The 21,240-nt window shown below is 34.5% G+C and overlaps 1 protein-coding gene across 4 annotated transcripts in view; it reads right to left on the bottom strand.

Moving 5' to 3' along the window:
* Nucleotides 1-21,240, bottom strand: part of sas (stranded at second) — a 53,516-nt gene that overhangs the window by 26,495 nt on the left and 5,781 nt on the right. For all 4 annotated transcript variants that reach the window (XM_073073997.1, XM_073073998.1, XM_073073999.1 and 1 more), the window contains exon 2: nt 7,419-7,547. In XM_073073997.1, coding sequence (XP_072930098.1) covers nt 7,419-7,533 — 115 coding nt within the window. In that variant the 5' untranslated portion in view covers nt 7,534-7,547. The remainder of the gene's footprint in view (nt 1-7,418; nt 7,548-21,240) is intronic.

Genomic DNA, 21,240 nt, shown 5'->3' with positions numbered 1-21,240 from the left:
TTTCAAACGAGTGCCAGAGTATTTTGTTCTCTGACAGATTTTTTGTCAGTGTCCTGTAGCTGTCTTCATTGCTTGTATTAATCTTTACTGTTTCCTTACTCAACATTTTAACGTTGAATGTGTTACCAACATGTTGAGTCAGGAAATCGTAGAATGTCTGGTAGTTTTTTATGCCATCCACTATAATGGGTGGTGGTGGGGGTAGTTTTTTAGGTTTTTCTCTTTTGGGCTCCTTTTTCTCACCGGAGTCTTGTTCTATTGTAGTGGGTGATGTCGCTAATTTCCTCTTTTTTCTGCTTTTTTGTCTAATCCACTCCGTTTCTTTCGCAAGATCTTCCTCATCAGTAGTGTATGTTACCGAACGAGTAGGCTGCTCATTGGGAGTATTCTCATTCCTCGTGGTATTTTTTTCTGCTTTTAGCTCTGCGATTTCTTGCTGTAATTGGGCTATTTGACTCTTAAAGTCGTTAATTATACCTTCAAGATTTTCTCTCTCAGCTTTTTCTTTCATATATGCTTCATAGAGCATATGTTCCGTTTCTGTTTTTAATTTTATAGGGGATTGCTTAGCCATACTTACGACAAGTGTAGCTGCACCTTAATATTATAAATAAAATAATCGGTTATAACACCTTGCACTTTAACTGGGTCATCGCACGAACGCGGCGCGGCCGGCGGCGCGGCGACAATGTTATGATTCGTATGCACTTTCTGCTCTTAATTGGAGCACGCGAGCGACACGACTGATTTTGACGGAAATCAGACAATCACTCCTTAAAATATTTGAAATAATTATTTATTTATTATGTAAATTACACAGTCCAAAAAGTCCAAAATTTCATGAAAATCTGTTATGAACTTCGATAACTACGTGATTGAAGGTTATGAATTTAAAACGTTAAATTGAGCAAAAAAACAAACTAAGAAACGTTCGTATATATAATATTAAGTTAGGATTGTGTAGTAGAAGTACTAGTAGTATAGTAGCTAAATTAAATTTACCTCCAAGTAAATGATCGATCTAAGTAGGATTTTCATCGAAGCAAATGTGGAAGATCATTAACGGGAGAGTCGTAGACACTCTACATCGAAAATCTTTGATATTCTAAAACATATTCAAATACATCTGGTAGCGTAACATAAGTATATATAATTTTACGCTCAAATACCTGAATAGAGCGTTTGAATTTATAAATCATGTAGTAATGACGTTTCAAGTAACACTCGACACAATTTCGACACCGCGAAACCCCAAATATGTAGTCAATGACTAATACCAATAAGGCTATGAGGCTTACGTTACGTAAATCGTAATATATCCGTTTATATTACACGCATTCGTACTTACGCGGTGTAATCTGTTTGAACGGTAAATTACTGTGGTAAATAGCTATACTTACGTAAAATGTAGTTGGTAGATTATTTCATGGCAAGTCACCCGTAAAGGTTCGATTATAGAGGCACCAAAACTATTTCTTCATTATAAGCAATATTAAGAACTTCTATGTTATTGTTGTAAGATCATGGTAAGACAGTAACAGTCGGTGAAATTCAGACCTGAAGGGTAGGAGCACAATTAGGGGCAACCTAAGATAGGCTGTTTAGGGTTGATGTCTTTGGAAGGCAGTGACTTACTATGAGGTTGTTCATTTCCAAATAATTTAAAATGATAAAAACATAGAAAAAAAACCGTATGAACGCAAAAACTAAATTATTTGACATATATGAGGACTTTGGATTTTGTACAACTCAAGATAGTATATCAAATCAAATAAGTTTGATTTAACTGATTTAACTGATTTATAGTATACTTATAAATAGTGGTGCCTGCGGCTTCGCCCGCATTTTAAAGAAATAATATGACATACATAAAACGGAAAAAGTGTACCTGCATTGGAATGACAGTGGTGCCATCCGTCGAAAATTGGTCTTACCAACTCCCAAACCCTCGTGGGCTCTTGGACAACAACTTTGCTAAAGATCATCACTTGACCAAATGCATGGTTTCCGATTCTATAACTACTTACGAATTAAAAATTAATTAAAAAAACCTTTTCCCACGGGTTGAATTGTGAATCTAAACCATTCTCAAGACCCCTTGAACACACACAACAAATTTCATCAAAATCAGTCCAGTCGTTTAGGAGGAGTTCAGTGACATACACACGCACATAAGAAATATATATATAAAGATACTTAGAGTATCATAGGTACTATATAGTCAGATAAAAACTAAACTTTATCTAGATATCTAGCCTTGTTGTAAACATGTGTTCTAGAGCAGGGCTTTGAGAGCTGTTAGTCTATTCTTAATTTGAGAAACAAAACCAAGCAGTTGAAGTATCATCAGAATCGCGGCCGTCCACTTTCACTCCTCACTAAGAAGCACAAGGTCAACACACAATGGACCTTAGCAGATGTGATTTATGACACTCGTACTATAAATCACAGAATGAATGGAAGCAAAACTGCAGACTAATAGCGGCAATTTTGCAGATTCGTCTTTGTTGATTCTGCGAATTTTAGAATGTTTTGTTTTTACTATTATGTACAGTTAGGATAAATCATTCTATAGATTTCTATATTTGTATCAGGTGAGGAAACAGCGGTCGTTTTAAATTGTAATGGGAAATCGCTTTAATTGATAAATTTATTAATGGGAAACTGTTATCAAATTTTTGCATTGCCATAAGTCCTGTCCATACGCGTGCAGAGTTTAAAATTTATTAAGCTTCTAGAAACGGGTGAAAATTGAGCTCTAAGATTCTGTTACATACATACAACCCAAGCTAATAAAAGCGTGTTAAAAACTAGTCATTACTTATTCCGTTTTACTTAAAGGACTAAAAAATTGCAATAAAGCCAAAGATTTACCATGCAAACCTCGATTAAACTATCTGCAGGAGTAAATGAGATGTATGGACTCTACACATCAGCGCTAGACAGTTGAACGAAACTGATTTTTTACAGTTAAGTACGCATTAGACATACATTATTCTTAACGGCAAAGGAAACACATTAAAAAACTTGCACACTTGCAAAAAATCTAAAGAATCACGATTTAAGCCCTTCTCATTCTGAAGAGAGACCCGTGGCCACTTGTAGGATAGTAATAATTGACTACAACTCTAATAGAGAAGTAAAGCTATTTCACCCTCGTAATGAAAGATTACAATAGATAGATTATCGCTTTGATTTATTGCTCTTTTTGCTATAAATCTTAAGAGTAATGCTCTTATTTCAACGCCAAAATAGCAAACATGTTTTTTACACTTCAGATCATACAGATTCGCGCCGCGCTAAATGCTATGCGTCTGCGCAGTCACGCTTGAAGACGATTATGTCAACGTTAGTTACGTGTAACGTCCATTGACTTTATTACTACTTTATATTGCTTTTAAGCTAAGTAGTGATATTATTTTATAATAAAGGAGTAGCAGACGAACATGCAGTCTACCTGATGGTAAGTGGCTACTACAGACCATGGACATCAGTAATCAACACCAGTTAGGATTAGATATTCCTACCTAAGGTCGGCCACAGATGCGCCGGTACCCGTTAGGACTAAGCTGAATCGCTTCGGAAAAGGATGTCTCCCTTACCACATCTTTCAAACCAGATCACAGCGTTTAACGCTGCTGTTATGTGGCAGAAATAGGTGTGGCGACTGGCGGTGGTGCCGCCAGAGTCAAACCACAAAGGGTTCTACCACCTTCAAAAGTCTAGTAGTTTGACAGTCGACCTGTTTTTGGAAGTTATAGGTTCTAACCTCAGACACGCAACTCCACTTTTTCCAAAATAAGTGAGTATTGGAAATTAATTATTATCATTCAGCGGCGAAGAGAAACATCGTGAGATCTTCTGTGGTACACTCTTGTTTTATTTGGAACTGTGGTTCAATTTGATGTTCCCGTAAAAACGTATAAAAAAGTACGTAAAAACACTTTTAACGTGCAAATTTTCACTATTTTTGGAGTTTTTCGAATACAACGATACGGAAGCTGATTCTTATATTAGTATCTGCTTATAAATACCACATAGATACAGCCACCTATGGGCAGATATTAAATAAACAAGAAAAAAGAGATAAGAAACTTTGGATTCAGGTACCTATAATAAATCCGACTAACCCAAATAAATTATTACCAGAATTTTATTTATAACGATCCTTTATACAAGTATAACAAAGAAACTCTGTTTTCGTAACAAATTACTTAATACCAAAGAGCAGACTTCCTCTAATTTCATCTGCACTAAAAAATCCAAAGGCCGCTATTTACGCAGAAATAAAAAAGATCGTTTAACTCAAAGAATGTGACGAAAATTAAGGTCTTGTTTGATTTACAACGATTAACGAAGAGCGAACAACTAAGAAATTTATAATACACGATAAGACTTAGATTACCTAGTGCCGTGAGAGCCACATTGGGTTATGTGGGATTTTTAGTGTGCTAAAATACCCCTGGTGATCGTCGTTTAGGGGCCGTGTGGAGGGCTAGGGGCTCTGATTTAACGCAACCGGAGTCCTGTGAGCACGGTGCCTCTGAGGAGTTCCCTCTAAAATAATCATTTTACACTCTATCCATATCTCCGGGTATTTACGTATGTGGCAACACATACAGTTGTCCTTGCTAGGCGGTTCGAACTCGATCTCTTTCGCCCGGAACCTCGGAAACGCCCTTTAAATTGCCTCTTACGACAGGCAGGGGAGATACTGGAGCTGATCCTGAGACTAGACCTTATGGATACCTAAGTTAGAAATCGCTATTATGTAAATTGTGTTCAATGATAATTATTGCAACATTTTTCCAAGTGTTAACTAAATGTATTTCAGAAATTTACATTTCCGCAAAACGGATATTTCGAACTCGGGTTTTAATAACCGATTAAATTCTTTTCGTAGTTAACACGCAACGTTTTCTATTTTTGTGGGCAGTGATCATATATTAGTAAAGATTACTCACTCCTAACAAGAAAATGTACCCAGTTTTGAGAATTGAAATAGTTGCGTTAAAGTTTTGCCACGTCTCCGTGCTAAAATGTCCCTATAATATTTGAAATAATTATTTATTTATTACGTAAATTACGCAGTATTGGTTATTTATTCGGAAATGTTCTCTAAAAATGTTTTTATTTGTCAAGAATTCAAAAAAAGAACTTACTAAAATAAGCCGTTTGTGGCTTCATTCAATTTCAAGACGGCGAAGTACTCGTATCTTTACTAATATATGGCAGTGATGAAATACATTAACATATTATTCGATTTATAAGCTATATAAGATATTTTAGCTTGTACGTCGATAATGAGACAAGTTCCGGAAACCTAAGAAGGCAACAGTGGAGTCACGATTCCACTATTCGGTTCCGTCACATTTAAACTTTTTTTCTTTGCAACCGCCGCCGCCGTTACGAATTGTATGGACATGCTGATTTTGTAAATGATTAGTCATAGCCAGACTCACTTCTAAAAAGTTAAAACTTTCCGTATATCCTCCGTGTAGTTTTAATCCGTGTAAAATATAATGAAATTGGATGAAAATGAGTTCAACCCATAAAATTAAATAAAAAAAAATTGGGAATACCAAAATTCGTATCGCTATACATATTAAAGTTATTTAAAATCGAGACATGTCACCTGACTGCACTATATTTTGTGACCTGTTCTTTATTGTCATAAGTATATCAACCATAGGCTTGATTTTTTTCTGCGAAATTCCTTGTTTATAATATCAACACACGAGATATATTTTATCATTTCAGAACGAAAACGTCAATGTCAATTAAAAAAAAAAGAACATTAAGAAAGCAGAAGGGTAAAATGATGTAAGTATTGAAACGTGAAATAATGAAGTTTTCTTTTTACTTCACATTACGCTATTTATTTATAGGAAATAATAGTAAACGTACCTGTAGTTTACATAAAATCTGTTACTTACAAATTGTAAGAATAATAAATTATTATGTAGACAAAGACTTTTTTAACTATTAGCGGAACATATTTAATCTCTTGGGCTAAAATAGATTCATGTTTGACTAACGTATCGCCATTCTCAAAGCGTCGAGGCTCTAACCGCGAATTAAGTACGGTCACACAGAACTCGGGGCAAAGCTGTTACAGCGGTGTCAGTCGAAAAAAATAATGGACCAGACATCTCCCGCCCGAATACCGCCATTCGTCATTAAAATACGAGATTGAATTAACGATAATTTTAGGTTGCTAGTCGTTTGTAATATATCTCTTTTTAGGCAGAACTTTGTTATTAGAAGACTTAATACACACAACTAGATGCTTATGATGGCTTTAAATTTCTACAGACAAGCTTATTAGAAGTAAATAAAATACCACAAATCCAAAGCGTAAGAGCACATCTGTGATAGAATTTAAGGAAGATTATTGCAGTTATAGTTCTGATGCCAGTAAAAATAGTTTTTGTAAATGCCTTTATGCCAGCCACGAAATACGTAGTTTGTCTGGTTTTAAATGATAAATGCAGCTTACGTATTTCAATGAAATTTGTGGACTAGTGGAGCTGGTAAATTGTGATTACTGAAGATTTCTTAGAATGTTTTTGTATGATTTCGTGACATTATCAAATTAAAAACTATTCTTATAACCCGATTGAAACGTTATTTTGTTATCATAAAATAGCTTTTTGCCAAGATATTATATAAAAGTTTATCCACAGATGTTTTAAAACATATTAACTTGTAAAAGAGCTAGAAGAATTGAATTTGTGAAAACGGTATCCATAATCATACCGTAGCGCGAAAAGCGGTAAATATAATAAATGAGAAGTTTCAACACTTTCAACCTTAACAACAGCAGTGGATACGCTGGTCAGGTTAATAATTGCCTAATGACCCCTGAAGCTTTCTTTGCGAATAACAGGTCTGTATGTTGACACAAATTAAGGTTACTTTGTGGTTTTTTATGAATTGTGGCAACATTGTCACTATACCGATGTGACGAGAAGAGTTAATGTCTACTGAGTATGCAAAAAATCTATAGAATCTCCCAAATGGATTACTTGCGGATGGGCATCAACGTTATTCTGTTAACTCCCTTAAGCACCGTCTGGAAAGTTGATTTCAGAAATTTGTTTCATAGCATACATATATCCTTTCTTATTATCTGAATTAATTAACGACATACGATATCAAAAAAGTCATCCCTATGAATCAGAAACATTGTTACACGGTTTAAAAAGTAGAAAAGTTAATGGCACTTAAATATAAAAAACATTTTCTACTCTTCTGGTTCCATATGAGAATTCCTACAAATACAAGAACGAGCATTGAATCCCAAAACAAAAGTTGAATCCTAGTAGTAATTTCATGTAGGCAATCCTTTCTACATACCAGATCTTCTTGATCTGTAGATTACATAAAATATAAGTATAACTTCCATAAATACTAACTAAGTTCAGTGTCACAGTCAGTGTACTCGTGGTTGCAGTCGACGGTGTACGCGGCGGCGCGCGCGCAGACCACCACCGCGCACCACAGCGCCACGGCGCGCGAGCTCCACGCCATCACCGTCTCGCCATCTGGTGGGGGAATTGAGAATTATTAAAAGTGGATTATGGGGTTGAGCTACCATGCAATACTTTAAATATACGAAGCACTTTACATACATAAACAAAAAGAAGTAGACAGTATCAACGTTAATCCTGACTTGATGTTTACTAAGATAGAAGACTGTCCAAGGAAGTGTCATATGCTGTGTTGTTTAAAAACATCTGATTATGCGTTAAAATTGGTATGTACGTACTAGTCATATGTTTAATATGGACAAATTACACTTACGACACAGTTACAATAAATAAACGTATTGTAAAGACTAATTGAGTTTAATTATAATTAACCAGTTTTTGATAAAACCTGTGCAAAGTGCAATGCCCCATATCCGCTACCGCCGGTAGTTATGAAACTCGATCGGGCTCGCACTTGGCCGTTTCGATTTCCGTTTTGTGAAAGCGTGAACGCTGTTACGTTAACACCTGTCGTAAACAAACTCATAAGATCCGATGTTTACTTGTATCGACATTGTTATCTAGCTATCAGTGATTGAAAAATTGCTTATAATTCCAAGTGCGTTTTATTTACATACATTTATTTGTTTACATATTTTTATATCAGTTATATTGTACTCGTAATACTTGTGTTATTTTCTAAACTGTAGCACAAGCTATGAACCTCCCTTAATGGTGGGGAGAGAGAAAGAGAGCCAGCAGTAAAAAGGGTTGTTGTCTCCATAAAAAAACTTGTATATATTGCCGCTAGCGAAACAGATATGTAATTTAATAACCCGGTAATTTTTACACACATTTACCTATAACTACTAGTTGCTCGAGTAGATGAAATTGTACAAAATTACTTTATTACTCCAACCTACATGTAAACCGCGGAATGTGCAATGAACAAGAAATAATTATCGAGTTGAGTTATAATTACGGTCGCAGATCACGTTGCTGTAAGGTAAATACCGCAAAACTGAGGTAAATAGCACATGTGAAACTTGTAGGACATGTGAATATAGGTTTTGTAATAGTGTGGCATGAGTTTTGTGTATGTGAATAGTTTGAGACGTGTAAAGTGTTATTAAAACCGCTTCCTGTATCCTGTAAACCAAAGATTATTTTCATGATTACAAGTTTTAATAGCAGTAGACTAGGAACAAACAAAAAAGGCGATTTTTTTCTTTGTACTTATCCCATTTAACAATTTAAATTAATTAATTTTAATTTATACACGTCGTATAAGATGAATTCGTTGTTTTATCTACTGCCTATATTTGAGGACTACCGAAGTACATATTGGTATAAAAAAGTACTGAATTTATTACAGATCTCGTTTCGATCACTTTTGCTTATTACGTAATAACAGTACAAAAAATGTATAAGCATGGCCCACCTTCCATTGTTTGCGTATATGACAGTCGCCCATATTGTTATTATAATCAGTTATATCACTTTCACATTAGGCCGGGCGCTGCGACGCAAAAAATATTGAGTTCCATTCTTGAAATAATTTAAATATTTTTACTCATAGATATTCAAATACTTTTTGTTATTTACTTAATAATAAAAAAACGCATTTCATTTTTTAATTTTAAACATTATTTAATCCTATTGTCATAAAAATCGTAGGTTTTACCTTTATGTGTATTATCTTCCTCGTACGCGGGAAATCCGTTCAATATAATATTCCTTTATTAACATAAGGTAAAACTATATCTTATATATAAAATTCTCGTGTCACAATGTTATTTACCGTACTCCTCCGAAACGGCTTTACCGATTTTCACCAAATTTTATATGCATATTCAGTCGGTCTGAGAATCGGCTACTATCTATTTTTCCTACCCATAAGTGATAAGGATTGTTCACCTTTAACATTTTTTATTTTATGGCAACACAACGTTTGCCGGGTCAGCTAGTTAAATTATAATAATAATTTCTTTGTTAACTCACTTACGACACATATACTTAGAAAATAATTAAAAAAAATACGTGTGGCACTCGGAGACTGCCGCGGTAAAGCTATTGCATAGCATTTTTTATGCTATGAAAACGCTCAGAAGGAATTCCACAAATACAATATATTCTTCCATAATCATCAACATTTACATTAATACATCTTTATCCTTTATTTTTATATTTTATCATATCTCCATTATATAAGACATTGCAAATATCAGCTGACATTTCATAACTCCAAGCAAGATTGAACATTCTAAAATATAAAATAGAAAAGTATTTAATAAGTGACATAAAGTATTAACAACCAGCAATATAAATGGATCAATGCGATGTGCCTGTAACATTTGGCCGAATGTTACAGGAACATCGCATTTTTCATTAATAAATGCACTTTGTTTATTCATATTTAAAACACTTTGTACACAAATTATTTGTACCATAAATCATAATGGCGTTTTGATTTTGTGCTGTCAAGTCTGTCAGTTGTAATTGTACGTTTAAAAATAACAAACACTCTTTTACGTTATTTTATCAATCCAGAATTCAACATAGCTTATGTTGATAAAACATATTATTTGGATAATATGGTAATATAATTTTGAATTTTATAATGGGAATATAAAATATACATCACGCAATTTTAAGATTTCTGCACGGATTATAAAAAAAATGTGTATTACTGCCATCTGTGTTCAAGTTGACGAATTAAGGTTATCAAATAAAATAATAAGGAATGTAAAATAATACTTTATTCAATTATATCCATATTTTTCTATTGACAGTCAACAACTCGGTTGCCTGGAGACTTGATATCCAACAGTCCTCCACCGCTATTTTCACTTACACCACCAGGGGCGCCGGCAGCATTTGGTCAAGGTGACGGCGCACCAGTATGCCATTTTCAGTTCTGACTTCATAATGGAGTCTACCTAATCTTCGGATGACGACTCCGAACTCCCATTTAACTCTTGGGTTGGTGTAACTGCGGACTTGTACCTTATCACCTTGTCCGAACTCCTGCGTTGGCGGTGCATTGTAATGTAATCTGGATAGTGGGGCGGATTTCTTAAATAAGGCATGCATATAGGTTCTTACCTCTCTGCCGAACTAACTGATAAGGTGATAACTCTTTTGTATTAGGTGTACGTCTCAAGCGTGCCTTGACAGTTAACAGTTTATCAAATACACTTCCGCTCTTGCTGATATAAAAGAACATTCAGGTATTAGCCGATTATTTTCTTTTTGTACATTCAAAAATTTAAATTTTAGCTTTGTATATATTTCTTCAAATTCGTACCTGTATTTTATTTCCTCTTCTAAATTTTCTTCTTCTGTAAGCCATTCAATTTTTTCTTGAATCGCGTAGAATTTGTTCAAATTTTCTTGTAAAGAATTCAGTCGTATATTTATTTCTTCAATGTCAATTTTTTCTATTCCCGAAATGTAATTTTCGGTTCGTTTCATTAACCCACGTAATGTGGCTCGTATTTCCTTATTGTTTTTTTAGTTCATTCGACATCTCGTCGCCAATATCAAATAAAATAATAAGGAATGTAAAATAATACTTAATTCAATTATATCCATATTTTTCTATTGACAGTCAACAACTCGGTTGCCTGGAGACTTGATAGTTGGATATCAAGTCTCCAGGCAACCGAGTTGTTGAAAGGTGTTACTTATTTTCGTTACGGAATTTCTCGATTCGGTCGCCGCGCTCAAAGCCCGCGATAAAAGCTATGCAATAGCTTAAAAAAATAAGTTTTAATTTGTTACATAGTTCCATTATTCCGTTTTTTTTACAGATTGCTACGATGAAAAATAGTAGTCGTTCTGCACTTAAAATAAGTCGTAAAATATTTTAGCACGTTAGAAAGCGTGGGTGTACGGGTGAGTTCATCGTATGTCAATAGCGAAACAGTTTATTTCAATTTTACAATCGCATTGTTATATGGCATATAGTGTACAGTTTGGGCATTTTCTATATTACAGAAGTAGACGAGCAGGCAGTCCACCTGATGTTAAGAAAGCATTATCGCTTATGGACATCTGCGACGCTTACAGGCTCCAGTCCGTGGTCCTAAATGGTAGAGCCTCGTAGGGGTAAGGTACACTTCTCTCTTTTTATTTTTATACTCGTATTATACCTACTTAGGTACAACTAAAAACATACTTATTTATATGAAACTCTTGTAAGCGGAAAATAAAACCTATTATAGTACTGAAATAAGATTACCTCAAGCTTAAGTGTTAAAAGTTACTTAAAAATCTTAAAATACCAGGATTTTGCATTATTTGCACTGGACTTTAAAGTGTTTAACCATGTAAACATAATTGTTGTTTTCGCTGGAAGTACAATTATTGTACTACGCGCTGTCCCGTACAATGTCTCGGTCCAGTTATAATGTTACTTAATGGCTTTATCGAGTAAAATGTTTTAAGAAATTACCCTCAGAATGAAATTTTATGCATCGTACGAGTAGGCAGCTTTTTTAATGGAAAACAAAGTATATTTTTTAGTATTTATTATAGAGCCAAAAAGTTGATTACATAATTATGTTAGCAAATAAAATAACTATTTAAAAAAAACCATTAAGTTTAAGATGGACAATATTCAGTGAGATAGATGATAATAAGATAAAAAAGTGCCTATTTTTTTTTAAATACTATTTTTAAAAAAGGGATGGAATGGAGCAGACTCATCTTCAATACATAGGATATAACAATATTACTTTTTTGTTAATAAATCTACAAATTAATCAAATTATAAACTTTTTTGGTTAAGTTGCCCATTACCTAGCTATTTACTAAGAATTCTGAACATTTTATTCATTTCGCATATAAGACATATTATCCCAAAGCAAAACATACATCATTACCGCACGTCTTATGAAACACAGCAAAAACCAACATAACTGCAACTCCATTAATATGAAATTCTTCTCATTATTACGTGCGGCTCTACAAGAAATATTGTTAATAGGCGGCTGTCATGCGCCTACGCAAATCTTGTTTATTTACCTTCCGCCTTTGTCGCTTAGAGTTGGTAGAGTCATCTAACTTAACGCAGCAAGAATGTGGTTACTATTCGTGTTACTACTCTGTAGGCACCAGTGCTACACAGGAAGGTTTATGTTTTTGTATTCTACCTTTGAAGCGCTAAACAGATTTTAAGGTGGTAGAAACCTTTGTGGTTCGCTTCGGAGGCACCACCGCAACATTTATTTCTGTCTAATAACAGGTTTGATGGTAGATCGTTGGTGGCGGTGACCATTTACTATCATATAAATTGCATGCAAAACTGGCGATAAATATTAATAAAAATGGTAGTTATTAAATTCTACACTTTTTCTGTAGTTTTATAACCTACCAATATGAGTGCGCCATTGACACAGCAAAACCTCCGCCATACGCATAGAAAAGTTTGACAGATTCAACTTACTTAACTTTAGAAAATCAGAGGTTTGATTTGAACCTCGGACCCCTCGATTGAGGGACCAAGGTTCTTAACCACTAGCATATCACTGCTTTCATACAGTGACATATACTTAGATATAGTTTCGTTTAAAACCCGCAAACACAAACAGTTATGCAAAAGACGTTTCGTGTTATGTAGAAACGAATCACTAAATCACTAATAAATCATATAGTATGCAATAACGTGTGATTGTAAAGTAACAAACCCAGTTTACACGTAACGTGAAATCGATGGCAGGCAATCGGGTCGTTTTCTTCTAGAATCTTCCCATGATGTATGACGAGGCCTCATTGTTTGAAACAGGTATGTCTATAATCATTGGCTTGTTATTCATTATTAATCGAATTGTCTCATCGGATCTCCTCTTGAATATAGAAACATTTAGGTCAAGTCAATCAAGTTGACAAACGTATGCGTCAAATGCATAGGTTTGTACACATTATGAAGACCTCTACAGCCTAACTGGGCTTCATTGCACAACAAAACACCACAAATTCACCAAAGTCTACTATAAAAACCATAAAGACATGATAACTTTCATATATTTTACGAGCCGTACAAATGTAGGCGTAGGAAAACATATGATAGGATAAATTTGTAGCGAAAAAAATAAAAGCTATGGATAAAGAACTAATCAGAGCCATCTGATAAAGTATCTCATATAGGATAGCTTGAGGATAATCGCAGCAAATAATAACTAACTTCAGTAAAACCCTGCAAATGCACAGTAAACGCAACAATTACACATCATCTATTTACTTATTGCCATCAGTTAGCGCATCTGGGCACATACCAGGGAATTATCTACCGAGAACTATCTGTGCAACCGGACGACATCCTAAGAAACAGCAATGCACAATTACACATACTTGCACAAATGCAGCAATTGCATCGCACCTAAATAATTTGAATTTCCACACTGCACATTTGTCTTTGTGCATGTTGCAGCCCATAAAGCGGTCGATGATAGAAACGCCTATTTGTACAGACGTTTTTATGACTTGACTAATAAAGAATCCCAGCGGTCACTGTACTAGTTTGCTATGGGTTTTATCTCCGGTTAATTTGTATATTCTACCTATTTGTAGAGTGTGGTTGCCTTCAACCATACTATACACATTTTGGATTCTTTAATCCACTCCTTCCAAACCAATAATCATAGCCAAAGATTTGATAAATACAAAAAAATAAAAGTTAATATTATCTGTCTATGGCTTGGTGGAGCATCGAGCTTTTGTCCATTAAATTTTCAACATGAAATATATACTATTAGTCACAGAGATAATCATCATAACTATCAAATCTTAAATGATTACGGCTGAGCAAGAGTCTCCTCTCAGAATGAAAATGAATTACACCACAAATTAAGCAGAGAGCAGAGAATTAAGCATTTTTCTAACAATAACAACTCTCAGATCTATGGGTTTCCTCACGATGTGTTAATTAATGCATGTGACAAATAATTTGTAACTACCTAATAGTCAATTATTAATTTTGACGACTTAAAAAATCTTGTCAACAAAAGCTGAGATCTATACAAACCGCCCGTTTACTGCACCGCGCTGCAACGTAATTATCCGTATGGGTTCCCACGTAAACAATTGCGGGTCTCACCAGAGGTTTTTCGTTTCTAATCGGTCACAGGTTTCGTAACTTATTGTTGTACAAGAAGCATTGTTCGCATATCAACGTGGGTAACAACGGCTGGGTAATAAGTGAGCATAAGCAACGGGAACTGTAAGCAATAATTTTAATTGATTTTTTATCGATGTTTTATCTGGCTGAGTAGATACTTAGTAGTTAGCTAACTAGATAGTTAACATATTAAATTATTAATTAATCTGTCCTTACAAATATAAGCGAGATGTTTATTGACTACTGCAGTAAGAACCAAGAAAATTAGTCAACGGATAACTGTCATAATATGGAGGCTCACTAATAAAGTTTATTTTATATTTCACGACTAATGGTTAGAAAATATGTTTTGAAATTTTGCGACATCTACGAACATAAGTATTTAGCTTTATGGTTTGAAATCATATAACGACTAATTTTATGTTTTTGAAAAATCACATTTTAAGAGTTTGAAATACAGGGTGAGGGTTTGAAAATTCGTCCAATTTTATAGTCTACGAGGTCTCAGGCAACAGCTAGTTCATATTGGTAAGTAAAACTGTGGTCAATATTATTTTTGCAATTTCATGTCTCGTATACGCAACGAATCCGTATGAATTTGGTAGATATATGCAGTTACATGCATGTATGTTGTCATGAGATTAACAAAGTACCTTTGAGTTTCTTGATCCGTATTATCTTTAAAAATTTCGGGTAAAGAAAGAACCAGTATTACATACAGAAATTGAATATTTTTTGCACAATGATATTCAACATTTTGGCTGAATATGTTTTATTCCGATGTCTTTTTTTGTAAAAATGTAGCAATATTCTTTTCACATAGCATGTAGTAAGTTTGATTGATACGAAATAACAAGTATTGAAAAAAAAATAGGAAGTTTTTATTGATAAAGCTCGTCAAAAGCTACCAAAAATAAAAGAAATTCACTTGAAAAAAGAAAAAAAAAAAACAAAGAAAAAGGTACAGAACTGTTTTGTCATTTTCTTTTTATATAGACACATTATTTATATAAATGTACACACGTACATAACCATAGTCCTTTTCATTATAAGACGAGCCTCTTACAGCACAAATTGATGATGTAACGTGATAATTGTTGAAGGGTATTAATGGTCCACTCTTTGTTTTATGAATTATGAATATAAGCTACAAAAGGTGTTAACTTTCACGCAAAACTTTTATACATCCAGGCTTTGTTCATAAAATGAATTGTTACTGTCGGCTTACAGGGCATTGAACTGAGTATTTTTGAAATAAGAAAAGGAATATATTTTATATCCAGGATAAAAGACGTATTATGGTGGACGTTACGTTTGATAAAGTACCATATTAATTTATTTCATGTAAGCTTTCGAGTAAATACAGTTATAAACTGAAGAAAGATATTTATTACTTAACTGATCGCAAATGAGGAATTAGATGCACCTGTCAAAAATATTGTCACACAAACGTGTATCACATCAACAACCCAATACTGTCCCACTGCTGGGTACGAGTCTCCTCTCAGAATGAGAAGGATTAGGCCATAGTCCACCGCGCTGGCCAAGTGCGTATTGGTAGACTTCACATACATTTGAGATGTTTCTTTTTATTTATAAATGTCTCAGGTATGCAGGTTTCCTCACGATGTTTTCCTTCGCCGTTTAGCAAGTGATAGTTAATTTCTAATACGCACATAACTTTGAAAAATCAGAGGTGCGTGCCTGGAATTTGAACCTCGGACCCCTCCATCGAGAGGCCGAGTTTCTTAACCACTAGGCTATCACTGCTCGTCAACTTGTTATCAAACGTGTATAAATGTAATTATTCATGAGTAAAGTTTTATAATTATTAGACTGATCATGATCTTTTTTCATAATATTTTTTATATCTTTTATTATGAATTGTACATAGCAATTTCGGACTTGGGTCATACCAATTTGGTGCCATCAATGAATACATAAAGTAAGAAAAAATCGAAAGTCCTTATAAACAGCTTCGATTTTGACAATTTTACCACTGTGATCATGTGTATTATAGAATACAAACGATATAATATCGAATTGTTAATTACCAATTTTTTTACGACTTCGGTGAAAAGTAAAAAAAAATCGATGCTATCTTCACATAATATAAATAAAATCTGATCGAACCCATTTATCTTCCCATCGTTATCACTGAACTTTTAACATATAATTTAGTGCACCTACTTAAATATAATACTGTATATCATTATCTCGGTTAACAGTACCCGACCGCTCGGAGGCTGTCGATCAAGATGCTATCTCCGCCCATTGAGGAGGCTTAACGGAGCGCAACAGGTTGTAATGGGGAATTTGCGAAATCATTGTAGGTAGAACCATTGTCTTAACATGGTGTTATGGCGGTTTTTGAGCATATTTTCACATACTTTCTCGAAATTAAATGTTTTTATGACGTTTGGGCCTACGGGGTCATTACAAATAGCCATATATGTTTTTTACTCGTTTTTACTTTTTACTCACACGATTTCGTTAGTTTACTCGTATGCATGTTGTTCTTGCCTATAGGTGTTTTATTGTCAACCCATTACCATAACTGGGCACAAGACTCCCATAGTAAGAATGGTTTAGGTTAGGTTAAGTTAGAAAATAAAGGTTGAGAAATTCCAATTCGCACTTTGCCAGCACGGTGGGCGTTTGGCCAAGTGCGAATTGAAATTCACACCTTGAGCATTTTTATTTTGGAGCTCTCAGGCATGTAGTTCTTCACGATATTTTCCTTCACTATTGAATCAAGTGATAATTAAGTTTTATGTACGTACATAACTTTGAAAATGAGATAAGTGCCTGGAACAAGGATGCAATTAAATAAATCTTCCAACCGGAAATTTATAATTTCTTAAATATTAAATCAATGATCAATAATAACAATATCATAGTTATAGCTTTATGATAGACTATTTCTATAGTCTTAAAATTTCACATATTTGGTAGGAAAAACATTGGATAGATTGATTATAAATAACAGACGTAAGACATCTGATATAATCTGATTAATTACAGGATCGCACAAGTCAAGATTATCGTAAGGAAATTAAACAAAATGATTAATGTACGTATTTAAATATCGCAGAGGAGTTTAATGAACGATGTGACATTGCACAGCAACAAAAACTGTATTCGCTCATTAAAATAAATTCTTAACTGTACAATTAACTGTTAGCTTTATCGTTACGTTTGTTTGAAAACTTTCTTACATGAGGCTTTATAACTTAGTTCTGAAAGGAGCGACGCTTGTAATATTTTTGTATATGATTGAGCAAGAAGCATACAGTCCACTTGACGGTAAGTTGTGACTGCCCATAGACATCTGTATCCAATTCCATATGGAACTGGAGTTCTACCAGATGCCGAACATGGATGCGTTACTACTCCTGAGGACTATAGGATGATCGACTCATTTGTTTAGCGGACTGAGGGGGGGCGGAAAAGACGGTGCGCCCCGGGCCACCGATCCTGAGGCGCCCTCACACAGTTGCTAATTAGCTAAAAAAAAGTCGCCAGAACCAAACAATTTGTGCCATCTAAATATATATAACTCAAAGGACTGACATAGTAATCTATCAACCCACAGCCCAAACCACTGGACGGATCGGGCTGAAATTTGGCATGCAGGTAGATGTTATGACGTAGGCATCCGCTAAGCAATTCCCCTATTTTATACCCCCAAGGGTATGAAAATATTACTTCGTAACGCGAGCTAAGCCGCGAGCAAAAGCTCGTGTGTAAATAAGCCAAAAAAAAGCGGAAAAATAAAATGGTCGCCGGAATCATACACTCATCCATTAAACTTTCCGCCCCGGGCTTCCGGCGATCTTAGTCATCCACTGCTCATTTATCCTTATAAAGCTGGCATCCACAATTATTGGGTAGGATTTCTGTGTTTGGGGTTGGTGATCTCTATGGACGGCACTCTATGGCGGCCAATATAGTCTAAGCGGTAGGACCAAATGTTCGCAGTACTTCTTGTTGCTACCAGCCTGCCCTAGTTTCATAAAATGCTAACAATGTGATTGAGGATAGAATTTCTTCCTCACAAAATTATGCCAGACACACAATGGGCAATACGGGCGTAGGATAATGCACACGTGCAAGATTCCATAGAGTTGTGCCACACTGGGAAGCCATGGCGACGTAGCTAAAGAACATTAAAATGTATGTGAGATACCTTGGCGACTATTGTTGTCCATCTGAAAGCTAATTTGAAAGATTTATGAAAACGATAACGTTAAGCTATACATAGCAGTAGTATCAAATGAAGTATATTGCTACAAATTAATTAAGGTTAATTCATCATCAGGTACAGGTGTACATGATGTTTTGTGAATCTACATATTGCGTACTGTGTTGTTATCTTCATCTGGCGAAATTGCTTGAGGTAGCTAAAGCTACGTCGCCAATGACATTCTTGTGAGTCAGAGCCCTAAAAAGGAAAACGTGTCAATACAACGTTTCTTCAATCAAAAGACTATCGAGTCTCGTCGTCGAGTAGTTCGTGTGACTTTCAAATGAGTTCAACTTCAAGATGGGCAGAGAGCTTCTTCGATTCATTTCGCAAGTCTGGTGATGCAGATGCAAAAAACATACGCATACGGTTGTTACTTATTAACACTCTGTCCATCTTTTGCCTACTTATAATCAAAATTAGGTATAATTAAGTATAAATCATCGAATTGGTAGGTAATAATGATACGCATAACATTGGTCACATTGCCAAGATTATGCGTATCATTGGTAAAACATTGGTTAGATTGCAACTCTATGCCTACCCAAGATCGAAATTTAATAACGGTTCTTAATGTATGATATCTCTCTATATAAAATTCAGTTCCACATGTTTGTGTGTGAAATAGTATTGGATTTTGATGAAATTCTCATCTACGAGTAAATAAGTTATCATTATCAAATAAACACGTAGATAGCACAACAATTACTACTTCAAAATGTATTACTGAATTTTAGTATCGTGTTTGTAAATATCTATGGTCAATAAAAAAATCAAAATCATAGACAATTCAATTGTGTTTTTTATGTAAAAACGAGCCTCAATACGTGTACCTACCTTACAATGTTATCAACAAATTTATTCAAAAGATCTTCGTTAAAACAAACATTAGCACCGTAGAATTTGAACTTGGTTGATATAATCTGTGTACACATTGTGCTATTCAAAAAAATCTCACAGCGGTTGCCCTTGAAAGTCAGTCCAAAGGGGTCAGGGGTCCGGGAGGTCAGGCCCCCTATTTGAATTGTATTGTACGTTGTAGGGCCGTTAACTCTTTACTATGAATGATTCCGCATTGAGAATATTTGCAAAATATTGTCGTACGCGAAGTGATTATTTGTTATTATTAGCGTTGCCCCCATTTTTTTTAAAACACAACTTTTGTTGTGTATGATCTATCCATTATAATTATCACACAATATGTACTAAAATTCGAATTCAGATTGAAATCCCAGTTATTCAAAAATGTTTTCTATAGAACTGTTTTTAAAATTCACCACCGCTTCGGAAGGCGTTTCGCTATTTTCTAAGTTCTTTATATGCTTGGTCTAAAAAACTGTGAGTATCGTTTAGTAAACTTCTTAATTAACAAAATCTAATTTAGAGTGAAAAGTCTTCAAAATCCGTCCATAGTTTTTAGTGTCTTCTGACTCAGTGTTCTACAGGAAATTGGAAAAAAATATAGATAGACAAAAGTGTGTTATATCTTCGCATGAAATTTAAGTTTTTTTTTATAAAATTGAAGTATCAAAGTAGTAAGCAGTCCGCTAGCTCATCTGAGGGAAAGTGGTCAGTGCCACTGCCAACCATAGACAACTGTAACCATCTCCCTAGAACATAATCTACCTGAAGCCGATCGGATACGTTGCAGCTTCAGAAAAGTAAATCTTCACCTCATAAGTATGTCAGTCTCATATTTATGAGGTAGCAGAAGTATATTGTACTAAGACTTAGTATTTTAAGTAGTATCTAATAATACGAATGCCGAGGAAGCATCCAACTGAACCAACAAGCCCACATCGAAATGTACTCGACCGCATTACACATTTCCAGTTTCAATATTTCCCTCCAATTTACCGTAAACTTGCGTGTTTTGAGTGCTATTAATATTTCTTTGTATCATAAAAAATTTCATCTATACGTAAATTTAAGTGCCTCTCTGTTACTAAATAATTTATTGTATGCCCATATTTCTCTTTGATACTAAAACATAATTACCTATCATTTTGTAATGTTTTGTCTTTTTGTCTAATGTTCGAAGCGTGTGTCGATGTTCTATGTAATTTTAGGGCAAAGGACTTCATAAGAACAATACTTATATAAAAATAAGAAGTTTGTAATCAAGAAATCAAAAATCTAATCGGGTGGATAGAATTATTTTTTATCCGAAAGTTCGCACATTTCAACGATACAAATAGAGCTAATATAATAAATTCTTGTAATTATATATTTCTTGTAATTACACGTTCAGTATATTACCCAAAAAGTTGGTACAATAACAACTTTATTATCAAGGTGCAGTAAAATTAAGATTTCTTTACCTAATTTACAAAATACGAGACAAGTAACATAGCATAACTGTGATAGTGTCATCAGTATGTTATAAGACTAGACATTCTTAT

This window comes from Epargyreus clarus, unplaced genomic scaffold, assembly GCF_041222505.1.
Source record: "Epargyreus clarus isolate Ecla_fem2 unplaced genomic scaffold, WU_Ecla_fem_2.2 ptg000006l, whole genome shotgun sequence".
Classification (NCBI taxonomy): domain Eukaryota; kingdom Metazoa; phylum Arthropoda; class Insecta; order Lepidoptera; family Hesperiidae; genus Epargyreus; species Epargyreus clarus.
Note: the sequence above shows the minus strand (reverse complement) of the source record. Positions and strands in the feature narration are given on the sequence as shown.